The 19,713-nt window shown below is 44.5% G+C and overlaps 1 protein-coding gene across 2 annotated transcripts in view; it reads right to left on the bottom strand.

Moving 5' to 3' along the window:
* The window catches only part of WRN (WRN RecQ like helicase), a 66,432-nt gene that overhangs the window by 15,090 nt on the left and 31,629 nt on the right, over positions 1-19,713 (bottom strand). For both annotated transcript variants that reach the window (XM_053370413.1, XM_053370414.1), the window contains 9 exons: positions 19,065-19,246; positions 16,912-17,013; positions 16,521-16,613; positions 12,871-13,012; positions 7,781-7,951; positions 7,600-7,694; positions 5,707-5,779; positions 3,470-3,543; positions 1,786-1,858 (listed from right to left, as the gene is read on the bottom strand). In XM_053370413.1, the coding sequence (XP_053226388.1) occupies positions 1,786-1,858; positions 3,470-3,543; positions 5,707-5,779; positions 7,600-7,694; positions 7,781-7,951; positions 12,871-13,012; positions 16,521-16,613; positions 16,912-17,013; positions 19,065-19,246 (1,005 nt within the window). The remainder of the gene's footprint in view (positions 1-1,785; positions 1,859-3,469; positions 3,544-5,706; positions 5,780-7,599; positions 7,695-7,780; positions 7,952-12,870; positions 13,013-16,520; positions 16,614-16,911; positions 17,014-19,064; positions 19,247-19,713) is intronic.

The raw sequence follows: 19,713 nt of genomic DNA, 5'->3' as shown, positions 1-19,713 counted from the left end.
TAATGGATTGTTTGATTCTGAAGGAAACAGGAAAGATGGACTGTTGAACTAGCAAACAGAATGTACAAAATAGGATGGACAAGCAGGATGTGCCAGATGCTTGGATGAGTTACAGGACATGCAGAGGACATGCTGAGACAAGTCACCTCTGGGTTGACCCAGAGGAAGAGATGGGCTGTGGGGGTTTTTTATGTGCACGCCTGGCCCAGCAGACAGCAGCCACTGTTCTCAAAAGACAGGTTGGGACAAATAAATATTCATAACTATTTGGAGAATCAGCATGACGACAGCTATCATCTAGTCCAACCCCCTGCAATACAAGACAATGCGGGGATTGAACCTGAAACTATATAAAGGTTGGAAAGTCCCTGGCACAGTTGCGTTGCTGTCCTGCTGCAGAAGGAGCTGCCCAAAGACTCTTAAAAGAACCTGATCAAAAGAACCCAAAAATTAAGGGGAAATGTGTGTGGGTCCTATGGAGCGAATGCAGGCTCCTTGGCTTCAGCAATAGCAACGCAAAGCCTCCAAAGCGTAGAGGGAGTGCTCCCTCCGCACTCCGGAGGCTTCGCGTTGCTTTCGCTGAAGCCTGGAGAGCGAGAGGGGTTGGTGTGCACTGAAGTCTGAAGTCTTCGGAGCGCAGCGCGAGTTCCTTTCGCTGAAGCCAGGAGAGTCTTGCTCTCCCGGCTGAACCCGAAGCCTGCGGAGCGCAGCGGGAACTGGCGCTACGCTCCGATGGCTTCAGGCGGCCATCCCTGAAGCCTTCGGATCGCAGCGCGAGTTCCCGCTGCGCTCCGCAGGCTTTGGGTTCCTTTTGCTCCGTTTGTCCTGCCGCTTCGCTGAAGGGGCGCTGAGCAGAGAGGGGGGAGAATTTTTTTCCTTGTTCTCCCCCTCTAAAACAAGGGTGCGTCCTATAGAGAGAAAAATACGGTATTTTAGTGGGTCCACCCATCTAGTAGGTATGAATGAGAGGAGTGAATGAGTCATTAATTATCATCTGTTTATAAATAAAAGGTTATAATTTGGGAAAAATTGTGCCATTTTGTCTTTCTCAAAATCGCTCTAATCTTGAAGAATTTGCTGTCACAAGTTTTGTGACAGTAAGTTTGATAAACATGTTTACATGGAAGCAGACATACATTTAAAGATTACTGATGGATATTGAAGTAATTGTTGATTAACAACGTTTTGCCTAACTGTTAACAGGACCACTGATGTTTTTCTTTTTTTTTATGTTTCAGTATTTTAATACAAATACTTCAAAAATCCACAGGTACAAGGCAGCATCTAAAATGGAACACTGAGCCTTCTTTCTCACACACGAGCAAATGTCTCTTTGATGATGGTATGTACCATAACATGTGCCCGATCTAAATATGAAGAAATTGCACGTTCTTCTGATAATTTTTCTCCTATGCAAAACATACTGAGACGTATTTATTTACTGACATTTATAGAATGCCCTTCACCATTACTTTGGGTTCTCAGTACAAGTTAGCCGTGTAATACATAAACATTAATAGAAAAGGCAACACTACAATGGGAAGGGCATTCTGGTCTCATTCTGCACCCCTAAATGCTTGTGCAAAAAGCTGCATCTCGACCCAGCATCAAAATGTATATAATGCTGAAGACCGATGCACATCAGATGAGAGGACATTCTTCACTTCAGGAAACTTCATCATTATCTGCAACTCATAAAACTAATCCACTAAGATTTCTTTAATCAGGTGACAGCCCCAGTAAACATACCTTCAAATAAGGAATCACTTCAGTTGACGTACTCACCTGCAATTCCTTCTCTCTTAGAGATGCAACAGAATCTGAAGGGGTCAGAAGCAGTGGCAACTGCGCTGTGGCACTATCAAAAGAAAGGAGGCAAGTGTTCTAACTTCAATTCAGCCCGTCTATCCAGCAACTGACACAAAAATCCCTGCACCTTTTCCTTGAAATATCTGGGAAATATCCTTGGAGATAGGCGATATATTGATATATTGCCCCAAACTGGTTTGAAGTCCATATGATGATCTCGGTTTCATAACTTCTGATGTGGCAATATACTGCAAAACAGGATGTGTGTGTGTGTGTGTGTGTGTGTGTTATGCAAAAATCACAATGTGGGGGAAACCGTGAAGCCAGCTAATGCTTCTCTCGATTCCTGCAGCTCCTGTTAACTCTTCCAGCTCAGCTCCCCCCGCCTGATGCAGGGGGCAGAGAATCACAAGAGCAGGCGCTGTCAAAAATCACGATGCAGGAGAAACCGTGAAGCCAGCCAATGCCTTTGCACAGCTCCATCCTTATTTCACACATCGTGATATATCAATCTGTTGCAATGTTTAGCTGGTGATATATTGTGGTGTTGAAAACCAGATATTGCCAGCCTTACTTGGAAAGTTTTACCAGTGAGTGAATCAAGAACCCACTGTACTGTGTCATCCGTGGACGACAAAGCTCCAGCACATCTGCCACTAGCAGCAAAGGGAGGGGTGTTTGTGGAACATGTGGACAGGAGCAGGAATGTCCATAAGCCTGACTTTGGTGTCAGTTCAGGCCTGCATGCCTATCTATGTATTTCATGGTTATGCAGGTATTTCCCCACCCAGCAGTCTAGATGCAAGCGCAGGCAAAAGGCAGGTCGCCGGATGAATTGCAGTGGATTGCATGTTTCTGGTTCCCAATCATTTATCAATAGCAACAACCAAAAGGCTCCCCAACCCTCAAAATAGTCTGTTAGAATCCCTGTTACGTGGTAACTCAGATATGGTTAAAAAACCATATCTTGTATATGCAGATAATCCCAGTTCATGTGGTACAGTATGCAATTGGCCTCTTTACCCATATTTTGCACCTGGCTGCAGTTGTTGGATTTTGTAGTTCACACACACACACACACACACACACACACACACACACACACACAATCTCTCACTAAGCTAAAGCGTGCCCACACTTAGATTAAAACAACTATTGCACAAAAGGCTGTATTTTCATTAGAACTGAAGATTTGATCAAGTTTTAGTTATTTAATCAGTGATGATGACTGCAGACCTGCATGTTGATGAATATTTAGGCCAAGTTGGTTCTGTTATGCTGCTGTAATAGGAACTAGAAAAATATTGATTTTCCATCTAACAACGAGTGGGTTTTTGCTTATTCAACTGTAGTCTGACACACCCTTCAGTCGTTTGCCAATGCATCTGTATTGTGCTTTGGCTAATGTGGTAATTTAGTCATCAATTAATCATTTAAAGGGTGGATGATTAAAGAACCAAAGACTCTTGAAATTGTTGACATTACTTATTGTAGCAACAAAGAAAGGCGCTTTTGTAACTGTACTGTCCCACTTACAGCTGCTGACCCAACCAACGTTCTCTAAAGAGACCATAGGAAGACTAAATGGAAAAAGGAGATCTGAAAAGATACGGGAGCGGGGATGGGGGGGTAGAAAGTAGATATTTTTTGGAAGTATTACCTTTTAGCCGCAGATGAACTTTCTCTAGAGACTTTACTCGCTTCTCGATACGAAAACTTTTCATGCAAAGACATCTTCAGGAATACAAAACCCCAAAGCAGAAAATGAATACAAACACAAAAATTTACTTGGAATAAATATTTATAGTAAAATACTCAAAATAATATCAGTAATTTGATAATATGTTAACGGAATGCATCTCGTTTCAGAAAAACATTTTAGATTCCACTCCTGTAAACTCTCGTGGAGATCTGAAGACAGGAGAATATAAAATGTATCCTGACATGATTACTTGACTTCACCTCCCTAAGGTCTATTATGTATATATCTTAAGTATTTATTTCAGTTGTGACTAATACACTTTTATTAAAGACTTGGTATCTTACTTTATTTTATTATAGTCTATGGACTAACGGAATAAACATTATTCAATCAATCAATAAATCTTTTAATTTTGCAGTATCCAAGAAATCTTTAAAACAATATAGAATTCTAAGGCTTCATTTCCAAGTCCCTTTTGAAACACCTTTCATGAGAGAAGGAATGCAGACACAGATCTCATTTGTGCATATTGCTAAGGGAAACCATGATTTGGTGCAAACATTCAGACAGGCCACAGCAGCTTAGCATGTCCTTCAAACCCATTTCTCTCTCACACGAACCACAAGCTGAAAAACCAAAGGACAAACCTTGGTGGCATGTGTTACGGAAGTGAGAGCTGGACCATCAAGAAGGCTGATCGCCAAAGAATGGATGCTTTTGAATTCTGGTGCTGGAGGAGACTCTTGAGAGTCCCATGGACTGCAAGAAGATCCAACCTCTCCATTCTGAAGGAAATCAGCCCTGAGTGCTCACTGGAAGGACAGATCCTGAAGCTGAGGCTCCAAGACTTTGGCCACCTCATGAGAAGAGAAGACTCCCTGGAAAAGACCCTGATGTTGGGAAAGATGGAGGGCACAAGGAGAAGGGGACGACAGAGGACGAGATGGTTGGACAGTGTTCTCGAAGCTACAAACATGAGTCTGACCAAACTGCGGGAGGCAGTGGAAGACAGGAGTGCCTGGCCTGCTCTGGTCCAGGGGGTCACGAAGAGTCGGACACGACTAAACGACTAAACAACAACAACACAGCTGTGTTTTGTCTGCCAGAGAACCATGCTTCGTAGAGCTGTTGCACTAACCTGAGAAGTTACGATAGAATATGACCAACATTTCATGGGGCTCCATATCAGTAGGAAAAATTAACAGTGGTATGCAAGCTCACTTTTAGCCAAGCTAACACCCATCGCTGTGCAATCATCACGTGTACAGCAACTCCAGAGCAAGGAAATGTGTGCCCAGGAACCGGGCAGCTAGGCTTGATCCTGCCACCCTATCATCTATAGCAGGTGTGCTGAACCTGTAGTTCTCCAAATGTTGTTAGACTCCAGCTCTCATTAGCCACAGCCAAGATAGCCAATAATCAGGAATGATGGGAGTTGCATTCTGTTATGGAAATTCCCGGGGGGGGGCACATCTTTAAAGTTAAATATTACAAATATTATGCCTGAATGTATCCTTTCAACCTGACAGCTAAGGGAAGTTACCTAGCTTTAAAAATAATATAAAATCATCTCCTTTCCCAGTTTCCTCCATTCCAAAGCTATTTTCCCCTTGAAAAAGGACTCCAGCAAGTTTCCAGAGGTGACAATTGCTGGGCTCATTGTTAGCCAAAGGAAGCCAAATCTCATCACCTGACTTGCCTCAGGCTCCAGACATGCAAAGGAAGTTCTATTGTACTTTTGGGTGGGGGGCACTTAAGACAAATTTGTCTATGCTGATCTTATACCTGAGTCTTGCCCTGCCATGTCTGCTTATGCTAATCTTGTACCATGGACTTGTCTGGACATGTTTGCCAGGGTTAACCCCTCCCCTTTTGTGACATGTCAGTGATGTAGCAATGATGCTGTACGAACTGTATTCTGGGATATGGTGGGAAAGTTTTAAAAGTCTTTGTCGCCTCATCCTTGGGGTTCAAATTTGCTCTTTGAACCTATTGCGCAATAAACTTTGGTCTACAGCTATTTGCTCCGGTTGGCTGGACTCCTTCCTTTATTCTGCTGGGACCCGCGGGCTCTGCCCGACGAGCTGGGTGGAAGGCAACAGTTTGGCCATGCCTGACAGATAGCCTGAGCAGATCACTGCCTTTGACTAGAAGGCAAGAAGCGATGAAAAAGTGCTGGTTTCTACCATACAGACCTGCTTTTCTGTTGTCAGCTGAGGTGACAGTCTATAGGAGGAATGTCTGGTGTTCGAAGAGGTCGGCTGATAACTGGAAAGAGAAGGGAAATTATCTCAGCCTTATTGATAGCAAAAACTATTCCAACAGCAAGATGCACAGCCAAGTCTTCAAAAATTCCCGTATTTTTTGCTCTATAAGACTCACTTTTTCCCTCCTAAAAAGTAAGGGGAAATGTGTGTGCGTCTTATGGAGCGAGTGCAGGCTGCGCTGCTTTCCCAGAAGCCAGAACAGCAAGAGGGATTGCTGCTTTCACTGTGCAGCGATCCCTCTTGCTGTTCTGGCTTCTGAGATTCAGAATATTTTTTTTCTTGTTTTCCTCCTCCAAAAACTAGGTGTGTCTTGTGGTCTGGTGCGTCTTATAGAGCAAAAAATACGGTGCTTTTGCAGAATGCAAAGTCACAAATGTTAATGATTTCAAAGTGCAGCTTCTATTTACTTTCAGGCCAATCTCTAAGGCAGTGGAGTTCAGCTCTCTGAAAACTGAGGCACTCCTGCAGTATATCACCATATCCCGCGAAACCTAACCACTTTTCCCTGTCTGCCACCAACCTGCCATATTTTTTTCTTCACCACTTTGCTCTAATAGTAAGGTTAATCCTTACATTCTAGAAGACAATTGCAATACCTTTCCCCTGCCATACAAACCTGAACAAAACAAACAATGACACATGCCCTTATTTTGTAATATCAAACAGAGGACTCAATTTGAACAATCAGCACAGAAAGGTTTAAAGTGGGAGATGGCAACCTTAAATCGTGGTCACATTTGAAAACCAGAGAAACCGTCGTGGGTACCACACACAACATAACCTACTACCTGGAGTAACAGAAAACTCCATTCAAGCTCAACTTTAGAGGGGGGCAGAAATTCTGTGGCTGCCAATAAAGGCCTCTGCGGATATGTGTGCGCCCATGAGTGTTATGCTGGTACCCGCTAGTTTAGGGTCATGAGACTGCACAAGGCCGCACTAGCCTTTGTCCTTTTTCTACACCAGTACCAACAATAGAGGGGCACGGGTGGCGCTGTGTTTTAACCCACAGAGCCTAGGACTTGCCGATCAGAAGGTTGGCGGTTCGAATCCCCATAACGGGGTGAACTCCTGTTGCTCGGTCCCTGCTCCTGCCAACCTAGCAGTTTGAAAGCACGTCAAAGTGCAAGTGGATAAATAGGTACTGCTCCGGTGGGAAGGTAAACGGCGTTTCCGTGCACTGCTCTGGTTCGCCAGAAGTGGCTTAATCATGCTGGCCACATGACCCAGAAGCTGTACGCCGGCTCCCTCGGTTAGTAAAGTGAGATGAGCGCCGGAACCCCAGAGTCGGCCACGACTGGACCTAATGGTCAGGGGTCCCTTTACCTTTAGCTTACCAATAATAGAGTTCCATTTTGTTTTTGTTATTTAAAATCACTTTTATTAATTTTCCAATAAAAACATCCAATTAAGATATCCAAGCATAATATTCCAATTAAAATAGAATAAAAAACTAAAATAAAATAAAATAAATAAAATATTTTTATTTATTATAATAGAGTTCCATTTTGAAGCTCCCAGGTGAAAGCTGGGAGGGTCCATCCCTTTCTGTGTGAGACAAGGGTTAAGATCTACCTTTGAGAGAGAACTTTGTATTTTCTTTCTTTCTTTCTCTTTCTTTCTTTCTATTTTCATTTAGATAAGTTTTTTATTGTATTATGAAAAAGCTTCCATTTTTTAAATGAAAACAAAACAAAACAAAACAATGTTCCATTTCAACAGGTGAGCTTTCAAAATGATCCAGACCTAATGTTTGGCAGCCTGAAAGCACTTACACAAATAAGCATTGTTAACTTCAGTACTCAGACAGGCCATGGTTACCTTAAAGGAGACTTCCTTAAGTTCAGTTCTTCATTAGGCTGAAGCAGAAGCTTCTGTCCCGACTCCTTTCTTGCTTTACAGAGCCAGTCTTTACCCTGAGACAGACGAAACAAACTATGGCTCAATATGGTGCTGCCAAAACAATCAATCAATAGAGCACCTTCTTTAGTTGCAAACTTACCGTCTGCGTCAGCTTGCACTTGGTTGTAAATTTGCGTTGGCCAGAAACCTCTATAAGAAAGCCCTCTAAGATCAGTTGCCGGCCTAGTGACTTCCACCAGTTCTCTGGCCAGTCCTTCCCACTTCCGAAGAGAGGATGACTTCGGTATTGTTCTGGGAGGCGTTCAGAATACTGAAATTAAAAAAGGAAGAAGCCAGAAATACAACTAAATCTGAAGAACCGTTTCAGATGTTCCCTGGACTTCCCATTCCTGCAGAGGACCACTACTTCAGAAGTACTGTATTTTTTGCTCTATAAGACTCACTTTCCCCCTCCTAAAAAGTAAGGGGAAATGTGTGTGCATCTTATGGAGCGAATGCAGGCTGCGCAGCTACCCCAGAAGCCAGAACAGCAAGAGGGATCGCTGATTTCGCTGCGCAGCAATCCCTCTTGTTGTTCTGGCTTCTGAGATTCAGAATAATTTTTTTCTTGTTTTCCTCCTCCAAAAACTAGGTGTGCCTTGTGGGCTGGTGCGTCTTATAGAGCGAAAAATATGGTACCTTCACATCGTTCTCAAGTAGAAGATGCTCACATAAATGGCTGGGCGATATCTGGTTTTCAACACTGAGCTATGTCACCAGATAAACATAGCGATATACCAATATATGGCAATGTCCGAAATAAGGATAGAGCATTGGATGGCTGCATGGTTTTTCCTGTATCGTGATTTTTGCCAGCACCTACTCTTATGATTTGCTGCCCCTGCAGGAGGCAGAAGAAAGCTGAGCCAGCAGAGTTAACAAGAGAAGCGTTGGCTTGCTTCACGGTTTTCCCTGCATTGTGTTTTTTGCATAATGTGTGCGTGCACACACCTTGATTTGCAATATATTGCCAGGTCAAAAATTACGAAACCAACATCACAATATGGACTCCAAATGGGTTTTGGACAATATATTGATATACTTCCCAGCTCTACTTATGTAAAGACAGCTCTTTTCAGCATGGCTGCATTGTGCAGGAGGAAACCATTCTACTGGGATTGTACTGGGGTGGGGAAAACACATAGTAACACCTTATCAGACTGTATGTGACTGCAAGCTTATTTCCATCCACACATATCATTTTTTTATTGAAAAACAGGTGATTCACTATAGGATTACTATGTCCACTTCCAGACTGTTGCTGTCTTGTGGGTGGGGTTCAATCACACGCCAACAAATTCAGATTGTGCAATTTAAGTGGATATAATCTTCTTGTTGAACAGAGTAACTTTTGAAAAATGAACTTTTTGCAGTAAGGAAAGGAATAAGAAAATGCACTGGAAAGAGCAGGATAACCATTACTTAACACCTTGTTGTATAACCTCCCTGTAAACATATCAGAATCATTGATCAATAAGCAGCGGATGCTGCATAGCTTCCCGTTGTACAAATGAATCAGGATGAATGTTCAACAAATACAAGTATATACCGTATTTTTTGTTCTATAAGACTCACTTTTTCCCTCCTAAAAAGTAAGGGGAAATGTGTGTGCGTCTTATGGAGCAATGCACGCTGCGCAGCTATCACAGAAGCCAGAACAGCAAGAGGGATTGCTGCTTTCGCTGCGCAGCGATCCCTCTTGCTGTTCTGGCTTCTGAGATTCAGAATATTATTTTTCTTGTTTTCCTCCTCCAAAAACTAGGTGCGTCTTGTGGTCTCATGCGTCTTATAGAGCGAAAAATACGGTAGGTTTCTTCTGAAAAACCCAAGTCACACTTTTCAGTAAGGCACTTTTGCTGGAGATTATCTCATGGTGTTCGGGAGGCTGGTACAAATGCAAAACCGGCATGAGATTAGACATGCTTCCCCACATCTCCTCACTTTTGGAGCATGAAATCTCACCCACACTGCAAACCTAATTATAGGAATACAGTGTTGTTGCATTGACATTGGTGCTCAGCGCCGTTTAACACAGAGTCTGAGACTCTTATTTTCAGCCTTGGTTAGGAGATAGCAGCAGGGATTATTTTTAAGTGCCATCTCAAGTCTGTCGTGTTTGTTTAGGCGTCTAGTGGTTTTTAGTTGCTGTTTTTTTCTATTAAGCTGTTCCCCGTGACCTTATTTCATATTTTAATCTTTACCATGTTTTAAACTAACTTTTTTGTGAGACCCTGGAAGGGTCAACCACAGATCCCTTAAATAAACAATCAATCTTGAGATTAAAATGCAAGAAAAAAATATTGCTGAAGTCTAACAAGCATCAAAATAACATCAGCCGCTATATTTTAAAGTTCCGCACTTTTCTTTGTTTTAACAGGGGTAGTATAAGATTTCATTCAAGGCAACTTCTTAATTTGAAGATTCCCAGGAGGACTTGTTCACCACGGAAGACTGACTCAAATTTCAAACAACAGGTGAAATCTGATCTCTCTTGTGACCCACCTGAAACCTGTCTAGGAGCACACCTGTGCATATTGTTACCAAAAGAGTCTACTAGGCTGAACAAAACTGAGATAACACAACTCTTCATAAACTATGGGTGAATGTTGTATAAGGTAAACAATGAATATTCATAGGGCGCAATTGGTAAAAGGTATTTCCAACCGTAAACACTTTTAAACCCAAAAAGCTGCTGAATTAAGCTTTACAACCAGAACCAAACTTGATTAGAATTAACATTCAGCTTTCACAACAAGCTCTGAAAATTATCAAGAACAATTAGAGAACACAGACACCTGTCGCAAGAAGTCAATAAAAGAAGCCCCTTAGTGCAAGTGATGGGAAATTTTCTGATGCATTCTAAACTCAAGTGTACAAATGTTAACTGCATATAATCTTTTGAGGGCCCCTCCTAAGGCATTTTCTGGTTTGCTGCTGAACTTTCTGCAGTCCACAGAAAACTAAAACAGCAGCGTACAGTCTGGTCTTCCAGATTGAGTAGGTGGCAGAAGTAGAGACAGTTAAGCACTGGAAACTGCAAGGGGCGAGAAGGTTGCTGTGCATGGGTTCTGCTTCCAAGTTTCCCAGAGGCATCTCGTTGGCCACTGGAAGAACAAGATGCTGGACTATATGGACCATTGGCCTGATCCAGGAAGCTGCTCTTATGCTCTTAACTCTCGTGTCAAGATAAAGCCAACTGGAAGCACAACTCCCCCCACCCCGGCCACATAAAATGTACCTAGGATCCAAGGCACCCTTGCAGTCGTTTGTAATTAGTGTCCAAACCCCCACTCTCAGCAATGAAATGCTTTTTAGAAAAAAACACACAGTTAAAATCCACTCCAGTCCTCTTGAACTGGTGTAACCAAGTAAAAACAGAATTTATAAGACAATCAAAATGCTAATGTTTTCCTATTTCGAAAAACTGTGGGGATAGAATGGACCCCATACAGCAGGGATGTCCAACCGGTCGACCGCGATCGACAGGTCGACCCCCGGGTGATAGCTGTCGGTCGCGGACTCATTTTTGTCCACAGTAGAAAAATAACTGTAGAACTGTAGCCCCCTCGCTCTGTCCTTCATTCACGCAGGATAGGTAAAACAGAAGACGGAGTTATCGCTGCTCGTTTGATTTGTTGCTAAGTGATTTATGACCTGCCCCCCCCCAAAACAGCTTAGGCGTACCCCCCCCAAAAAAGTTCAACAACTCTGAACTCCCCCCCCCCCATGGGTAGACAACTACCAATTTTTTATTCTGGGAGTAGATTGCAGTCTCTTAGGAGTTTGACATCCCTGCCATATAGTTTATGCAACTAACAGTTTTACTTTCTCATCCATTTCAATACAGTGGTACCTCTGGATACGAACGGGATCCGTTTCGGAGCCCCGTTCGCATCCAGAAGCAAACGTATTTAGCGACGGCACGCCTGCACGCGTCGCTTTTCGCCGCTTCTGCACATGCGTGTGATGTCATTTTGAGCGTCTGCGCATGCGCAAGCGGCGAAACCCAGAAGTAATGCGCTCCGTTACTTCCGGGTTGCTGCGGAGTGCAACTCGAACACACTCAACATGAAGCATATTCAACCCGAGGTATGACTGTAGCAGTATTTCGAAACCCTGATAGATTGGTAAGTCAAATGAGCAAACTCTAAAAAGTGTTGAGAAGTGCTGAATAACAGTTTAACAGACTTTTTCAAACAGCTCCTGGGACTTAGAGTAACTACATTATCCCTCCTATGGTAATATTTCCCCTAAAACATACCAAACCTGCCTATATTGACATGTTATTATTGGTTTGGGGGTTTTTTGCCCGCAGGGTGTATTTCCCCCCACAGAAGGGATTTAACATCCTGAACTGCAGCCTGAACTAGTTCAGTCCAGGAATAGCTTTACCACTTCATTCTGCTGCTAAATAAACTGGCCTTTATTATATTGAAGTTACAGGTGGTCAAGCTGAGGCAGAAAGCGTGGCTTGCTTTTAGGGACCTACAGCTGAGATTTGAACCAGGGAATTCTTGGCCCGCAGCTCACGCTCTAACCACTACACAAAAGCAGCTCTCCTACATGACACATGGTCCCCAGCAAAGCACACATAAGCTTCACAAATGCATCACCGTTAAAGCGAGAAATTACCGAATTTTTCTGTCTATAAGACACCCCCATGTATAAGACGCCCCCCCCCTATTTTTGGGGACTCTGATTTTAAAAAATGGGGGAAGATCTATCCGTGTATAAGATGCCCCCAAATTTTGGACATTGTTTATTAGGGGGAAAACCCTAGTCTTATACATGGAAAAATATGGTAAGTCTTTCCTCCCAAAGTGCTGCACATCAGCCAGTTAAGATTCAGACCTTTCTTCCTACACATTTCTATCAAGGAATGTGTTTCTAACAGATTTGTTTTTAACTCCTGTTGCATTAAAAGGTTTAAAAAGAAAAGGTTTGAAGCGATATCTGGATGTAATAAGCAAACAATTAGAAGTCTACACACTGTCTCTTAAAAACAAATTCATAGCCTTTCAGTTTCTGTACAAAAGAACAGAGCTTCCTTTTCTTCAAGTTTGGGACGGTCTTCAATGAGAACCAGAAGGCACAGGAAAAGCACCTCTCCCTCCTTCCCTCCTACACACACAGACAGCCAAGAGGATTAAAGAGCTGTTAACAAACCACCCCATAAGCTGTAACACTTACAGATCCTCTGAGAAACAGGACTGGGACACCCATGCCAAACCTCTCGTTTAAGGCACATACTGCAGACATCAACTGGTATGCTTGCCGGCCGAAATCCTGCAAACTCTCTTCTGTATTGACCACAGGAGTACGTTGAATGTTCCTAAAAGCACAGGAACAAAAGTAAGGTTTGTGTAATATGTATAAAACAACAACAAGAGGTCAAAAAGTGTGTGCGTGCCATGAGAGCACACAGAGAGAGCAAATTCTGGTGGGGAACCTGTGGCCCTCCAGATGTCACTGGTCTGCAACTCCCATCAGTACAGCCAGGACAGCCAATGGTGAGGCATGATGGGAACTGTAGTCCAGCAATATCGGGCCAGTCACCAGTTAACCACCCTTGCCAGTGTGGTGTAGTGGTTAAGAGCGGTAGACTCGTAATCTGGGGAACCAGGTTCGCGTCTCCGCTCCTCCACATGCAGCTGCTGAGTGACCTTGGGCTAGTCACACTTCTCTGAAGTCTCTCAGCCCCACTCACCTCACAGAGTGTTTGTTGTGGGGGAGGAAGGGAAAGGAGATTGTTAGCCGCTTTGAGACTCCTTTGGGTAGTGATAAAGCGGGATATCAAATCCAAACTCTTCTTCTTCTTCTTGCTCTAGGCCAGGCGTCCTCAAACTTGGCCCACCAGATGTTTTGGGACTACAACTCCCATCATCCCTAGTTAACAGGGCCAGTGGTCAGGGATGATGGGAATTGTAGTCTCAAAACATCTGGAGGGCCAAGTTTGAGGAAGCCTGCTCTAGGTTTCTCAAACTTGGGTGCCCAGCTGTTGCTGGACTACAACTCCCATCATCCCTGACTGCTGGTTTGCCCTCGCTTCCCTCAATCTCCCATGTCTCCGCTAACTGGCACTCAGCGAAATGGATGCAGCACCTTTGTACATAAAGCTGTGTTCCTGGAATGTAAGCCCCCCCCCAATCATAATGCCGATCACCTCATAGGAATGGCCAGCGTCACATCCCGCATGCCACGAGTGCTCAGGTCTGTGGCTCAGGTGTGAACCAACAGGGTTTGAAAAGAGGAATCACTACAGCAATGGAGATGTGAGCAGAGGCGTTGTCATCCTTGCTCCACAAGGAACTTCCATCCCTTCTCCACAACTCGCCTTAGACCACACAGGCAAGCTTCAGATTCTGCTGTAGAACAGGGGTGGGTGGGCGTAAAGTCCATAGATTTCTAGGGACGGGGAAAGTACCGTATTTTTCGCTCTATAAGACGCACTTTTCCCCCTTCAAAAATGAAGGGGAAATGTGTGTGCGTCCTATGGAGCGAAGAAGCCATAGCCGCGCGTCATCTCTCCAGCCGGGAGAGCGTGCGCGGGGCTAAAGAAGCCCTCCGCGACCCTCTCCCAGCTGGAGAGGTGATGCGCGGCAATGGCAGGAGCCTCTATAGCCGCGCGTCACCTCTCCAACCGGGAGAGCGCGCACGGGGCTAAAGAAGCCCCGCTTACCCTCTCCTGGCTGGAGAGGTGACCCGCGGCTGTGGCAGGAGCCTCTATAGCCGCGCGTCACCTCTCCAGCCGGAGAGCGCGCGCGGGGCTAAATAAGCAGTAGCCCCGCGACCCTCTCCCAGCTGGAGAGGTGACGCGCAACTATGGCAGCAGCCTCTCCGCTGCGCGCCTTTCCGCTTCTCCCCAACCTGCTCTTTGGGGCTGGTGGTGGGCTTCCCCCCGCCAGCCCCAAGGAGCAGGTCGAAAGGAACCTGAAGCCTGGAGAGCAGAGGGGTCGCTGCGCGCCCACCCCTCTCCAGGCTTCTGAGGTAGCCGCCTGAAGGCGACTGAACGCACCTTAAAGGGCACCTTGTTTTAGAGGGGGGAAAGAAAAGGGGGAAATTCTCCCCCTCTCTGCGCAACGCCTCCTGCCGCTTCGCGGAAGGGGCGCTGGGCAGAGAGGGGGAGATTTTTTTCTTCTTGTTTCCCCCCCTCTAAAACAAGGTGCGTCCTATTGTCCGGTGCGTCCAATGGTGCGAAAAATACGGTACTTGCTAAAACGGGGCATGCAAGAATACAGTCAGGCAATCTGTTGCCATGATGCGAATCCTTAGAGCATTTGCATTGTGTCTTAAACTATAATATTCCTACCGTTCAAGCTACATGACCGAGCAAATAAAGCAAAACAAAGAGGTTCAGCTCTCTGTGTAGCTTCTCCACCACTACAGTGGTACCTCGGGTTACATATGCTTCAGGTTACATACGCTTCAGGTTACAGACTCTGCTAACCCAGAAATAGTACCTCGGGTTAAGAACTTTGCTTCAGGATGAGAACAGAAATCGGGCTCTGGTGGCGCAGCGGCAGCAGGAGGCCCCATTAGTTAAAGTGGTGCTTCAGGTTAAGAACAGTTTCAGGTTAAGTACGGACTTCTGGAACGGATTAAGTACTCAACCCGAGGTACCACTGTATACAATTTTATTTATACAGTCATAGCTCGGGTTGTGAACGCTGCGGGTTGCGTGTTTTCGGGTTATGGACTGCGCCTAACCCAGAAGTACTGGAACGGGTTACTTCCGGGTTTCGGCGCTCGCGCATGCGCATAAACGCTAAATCACACTTTGTGCATGCACAGAAGCACGTCACATGCATGCACAGATGCGACGCTGCGGGTTGCGAACGTGCCTCCCGCACAGATCACGTTCGCAACCCGAGGTTCCACTGTAAATATGGATGGCTGGGGAGGGTGGGGAAAGAACAGCAATTAAAACACAGGCATTAAGCAAGGCAGGGGAGCCAACCTTTATTGCACATCAGCCATAAATCAAGTCCGAAGTATGAGCTAGTGATGCTTGGGTGTGCACAAGAGTACAGTAAACAGCTCCTTCTCCTTAGATCCCTGGCTGCAGTTGTGCCTCTAGTCTAAGGCCATGCTGCAGGAGGCCGGGGTGTGGGGGAACGGACAAGCAGGAGTATAAGCCTGTCTTTGTGTCATATTACCAGGCCTGCAGGCCCACCTGACTAGTGTCCAGATGTGGCCTTTGCCAGTGCAGGCTGGTCAACCATGAACTATGGAAGAGGCCCTGGTTAGGCCAAGGAATTTAGGATATAAGATTTACCATATTTTTTGTTCTATAAGACGCACCAGACCACGACACACCTAGTTTTTGGAGGAGGAAAACAAGAAAAAAAATATTCTGAATCCCAGAAGCCAGAACAGCAAGAGGGATCGCTGCACAGCGAAAGCAGCAATCCCTCTTGCTGTTCTGGCTTCTGGGATAGCTGCGCAGCCTGCATTCGCTCCATAAGACGCACACACATTTCCCCTTACTTTTTAGGAGGGAAAAAGTGAGTCTCATAGAGCAAAAAATACAGTAATATTTGCCTTCACAACTTGAGCTCAGTGCCCACAGTCGTTCTCCGACATAAATTCAAAGAAGACCTTTTCATTTTTATTACTTGGCTTTTTAAGGATGGATTTTAAATTTGAAACTAAAGCCATAATCCTGAGAGTCAGCTTTTGATTGAGAATTGCAGGATGGCATCTTGTACCGTTTACCCTAAAAGTAACAACATTTGAAGAAAACTTCATTAACAGAGAGCCATTAGAGACTTATTGCTGCTTGTCATTTAAGCTGTGGGAAGACAGTTCCAAACCTTTAATCTTTTGGGAGGAACATTTACCTGGATCTGCAATTATCGCAACATTTTTCTGTTCCCATGATACCCGATGAGGCCTTTCGGAGTTGTTTGTCTTCGAAATGTGACAAAATGATTCTACCCAAGAGAACATTGGGAATTAAATAAAAGAACAAGAATTTACATGTTAAATTCATTGAAGAAAACAATGAGCAGAAATCACCATCATTAATTGGTTCACCTGGGAGCTAATTTATCTTGCTTGAATCATCCCGAGACGGGCATCTATATTTTTTTCAAAGTATGAGCTTCAAGGTGCAAATACAAAAATGTACCAGAATGCAAGCGGCACTTTTCAAAACTTTGAAAGATTTTCATTGACCTGTGTTGACAGCTCCTGATTGTTACTTGCTAAAATATAAAGTATAACACGTACTTTCTCCTGCAGCTATTCAAGCTGAGGTATTTCTCAATCTTTGCCATCATCTTCAGTTTGTACAGGCGAAATTTATCATTACGTATCTCACTGAGTAGGTGTCTTAAAAAAAAAGTGGGAGGGAGAAGAAGAAATTTAGAGATGAAACGTTCATTATCTCCCTGTCACCTTCCAAGAAAATATAAAATTTGCACAAACATCCTACACACATACTTTTCATGCAATATAAATCGGTCATAGCTATAAACGGAGCAAGAAATGAAGAGCGAGGAAATGCACACTGAAATTTCATATTGTCATCGTCCATATATTGCCATGTTGTCACGATTTCTCTAGTTATATGCAGATACAGTTGGTACCTCAGGTTACATACGCTTCAGGTTACAGACTCTGCTAACCCAGAAATAGTGCTTCAGGTTAAGAACTTTGCTTCAGGATGAGAACAGAAATCGGGCTCCGGCGGCACGGCAGCAGCAGGAGGCCCCATTAGCTAAAGTTGTGCTTCTAGTTAAGAACAGTTTCAGGTTAAGTATGGACCTCCAGAACGAATTAAGTACTTAACCTGATGTACCACTGTATTCTGTCTATATAAAACAGACTGACACCATAGACAGAAACTGCAGTCTGACTGGGCAAAGTAACATTAAAAACAATGATATCACAATTTTATAACACATCTCAAGCATATGAAGTATTTCACATACACTGGGTGGGATTCAACTATGTGTTGTGTGTGTGTGTGGAATTAGGCCCACTTGCCCAACAGGACTCCCCTCTCTCTCCTCCTCCCACGCACTCCCTAAATATGCTCTGGGGGTTGGGGGGGTGAATCCCAGAACAGGTTTAGGGGACATGTGAGGGATGAACGGGGGGGTGTCAGCAGACCTCATTCCTCATGTGCATATCCCACTTAATGCTACACTGAGTTCCACCGACTACCTCAATGGTCGTGTTCAGACATCACACTAAACCAGAGTTTAGAGTAACAAAAACAAGATGCAGTGAGCCTTGAGCTCTTGCATACTCCATGTTCTTCGGTGCCCATCAGGAGTTCAGAGGCTTTTGCTTGAAAGTTAGTTAGCACGGGTCTAAACCACTGAGCCCCTTGGGCTTGCCGATCAGAAGGTTGGCGGTTCGAATCCCCGCGACGGGGTGAGCTCCCATTGCTCGGTCCCAGCTCCTGCCAACCTAGCAGTTCGAAAGCACCTAAAAGTGCAAGTAGATAAATAGGTACCACTTCCAGCAGGAAGGTAAACGGCGTTTCTGTGCGCTGCTCTGGTTTCGCCAGAAGCGGCTTAGTCATGCTGGCCACATGACCCGGAAGCTGTCTGCAGACAAACGCCGGCTCCCTCAGCCTATAAAGCGAGATGAGCGCCACAACCCCAGTCGTCTGCGACTGGACTCAACTGTCAGGGATCCTTTACCTTTTTTCGTTTGTTTGTTATATTTATATATCGTTTCACACTCTCAGAAGCATCCCAAAAAGATTTACAATAAAAGATTGTTTGGACCAACAGTAGCTTTTTGTGTTGCCCAAACCCAGCAAACTGTGGTTGATCTTAACTATGGTTTGTTTGAAAAAGGTTACATTCAAACACTGGGTTATGAAACTGGCTTGTTAAGACAAACCATGGGTAAACATTGTTGTTGTTGTTGTTTAGTCGTTTAGTCGTGTCCGACTCTTTGTGACCCCATGGACCAGAGCACGCCAGGCACTCCTGTCTTCCACTGCCTCCCGCAGTTTGGTCAGACTCATGTTTGTAGCTTCAAGAACACTGTCCAACCATCTCGTCCTCTGTCGTCCCCTTCTCCTTGTGCCCTCCATCTTTCCCAACATCAGGGACATTTCCAGGGAGTCTTCTCTTCCCATGAGGTGGCCAAAGTATTGGAGTCTCAGCTTCAGGATCTGTCCTTCCAGTGAGCACTCAGGGCTGATTTCCTTAAGAATGGATAGGTTTGATCTTCTTGTAGTCCATGGGACTTTCAAGAGTCTCCTCCAGCAAACATTAATAACATTTTAAACAATAACAGTTTAAGACTGGGCTGGCAAGTTAAAATGTGGTTCTCTGAAATCAGAAGCAAAAGCTTCCAAACTCCTCCTTGTAAGCACATGAGGAGAGAGGAAAGCATGGTAGGCCAGTAGTATTGGTTACCTGTTGAAACTCATGTCAGCTGGCGTCCATAATACATAGCAAGAGGCAGGGAGCCCATCACGACCAGCCCTTCCAATTTCCTGATAATACGATTCCATTTCCTTTGGTGCTCCATAATGAATAATTGTCCGGATGTCTGCTTTATTGATGCCCATTCCAAAAGCTACAGTCGCTACTATACACTGAAAAATAACCACCATATCAGTTTTTAACTCCACTTTAATATTGATGCATGGAAAAAATTTGATGTGCTTACAACAGTTTAATGTGTCCAGCTACATAAAGTATATGCTATGGCTATGTCTCCAGTTGCAAAGCACTCATTAAAGGCAGTGAAATCAAAGTACAGTAGTACCTCGGGTTACATACGCTTCAGGTCACATACGCTTCAGGTTACACACTCCGCTAACCCAGAAATAGTGCTTCAGGTTAAGAACTTTGCTTCAGGATGAGAACAGAAATCGGGCTCTGGCGGCGCGGCAGCAGCAGGAGGCCCCATTAGCTAAAGTGGTGCTTCAGGTTAAGAACAGTTTCAGGTTAAGAAGGGACCTCCGGAACGAATTAAGTACTTAACCTGAGGTACCACTGTAGCCAAACTGGAGCTATATTGGGCACAGCCCAGTAAAAGGTACTACCTGAAAGTCCAGTT

Source organism: Podarcis raffonei, chromosome 17 (assembly GCF_027172205.1).
Source record: "Podarcis raffonei isolate rPodRaf1 chromosome 17, rPodRaf1.pri, whole genome shotgun sequence".
NCBI classification, from domain to species: Eukaryota; Metazoa; Chordata; class Lepidosauria; order Squamata; family Lacertidae; genus Podarcis; species Podarcis raffonei.
This window is presented reverse-complemented; position numbering and strand designations above follow the sequence as displayed.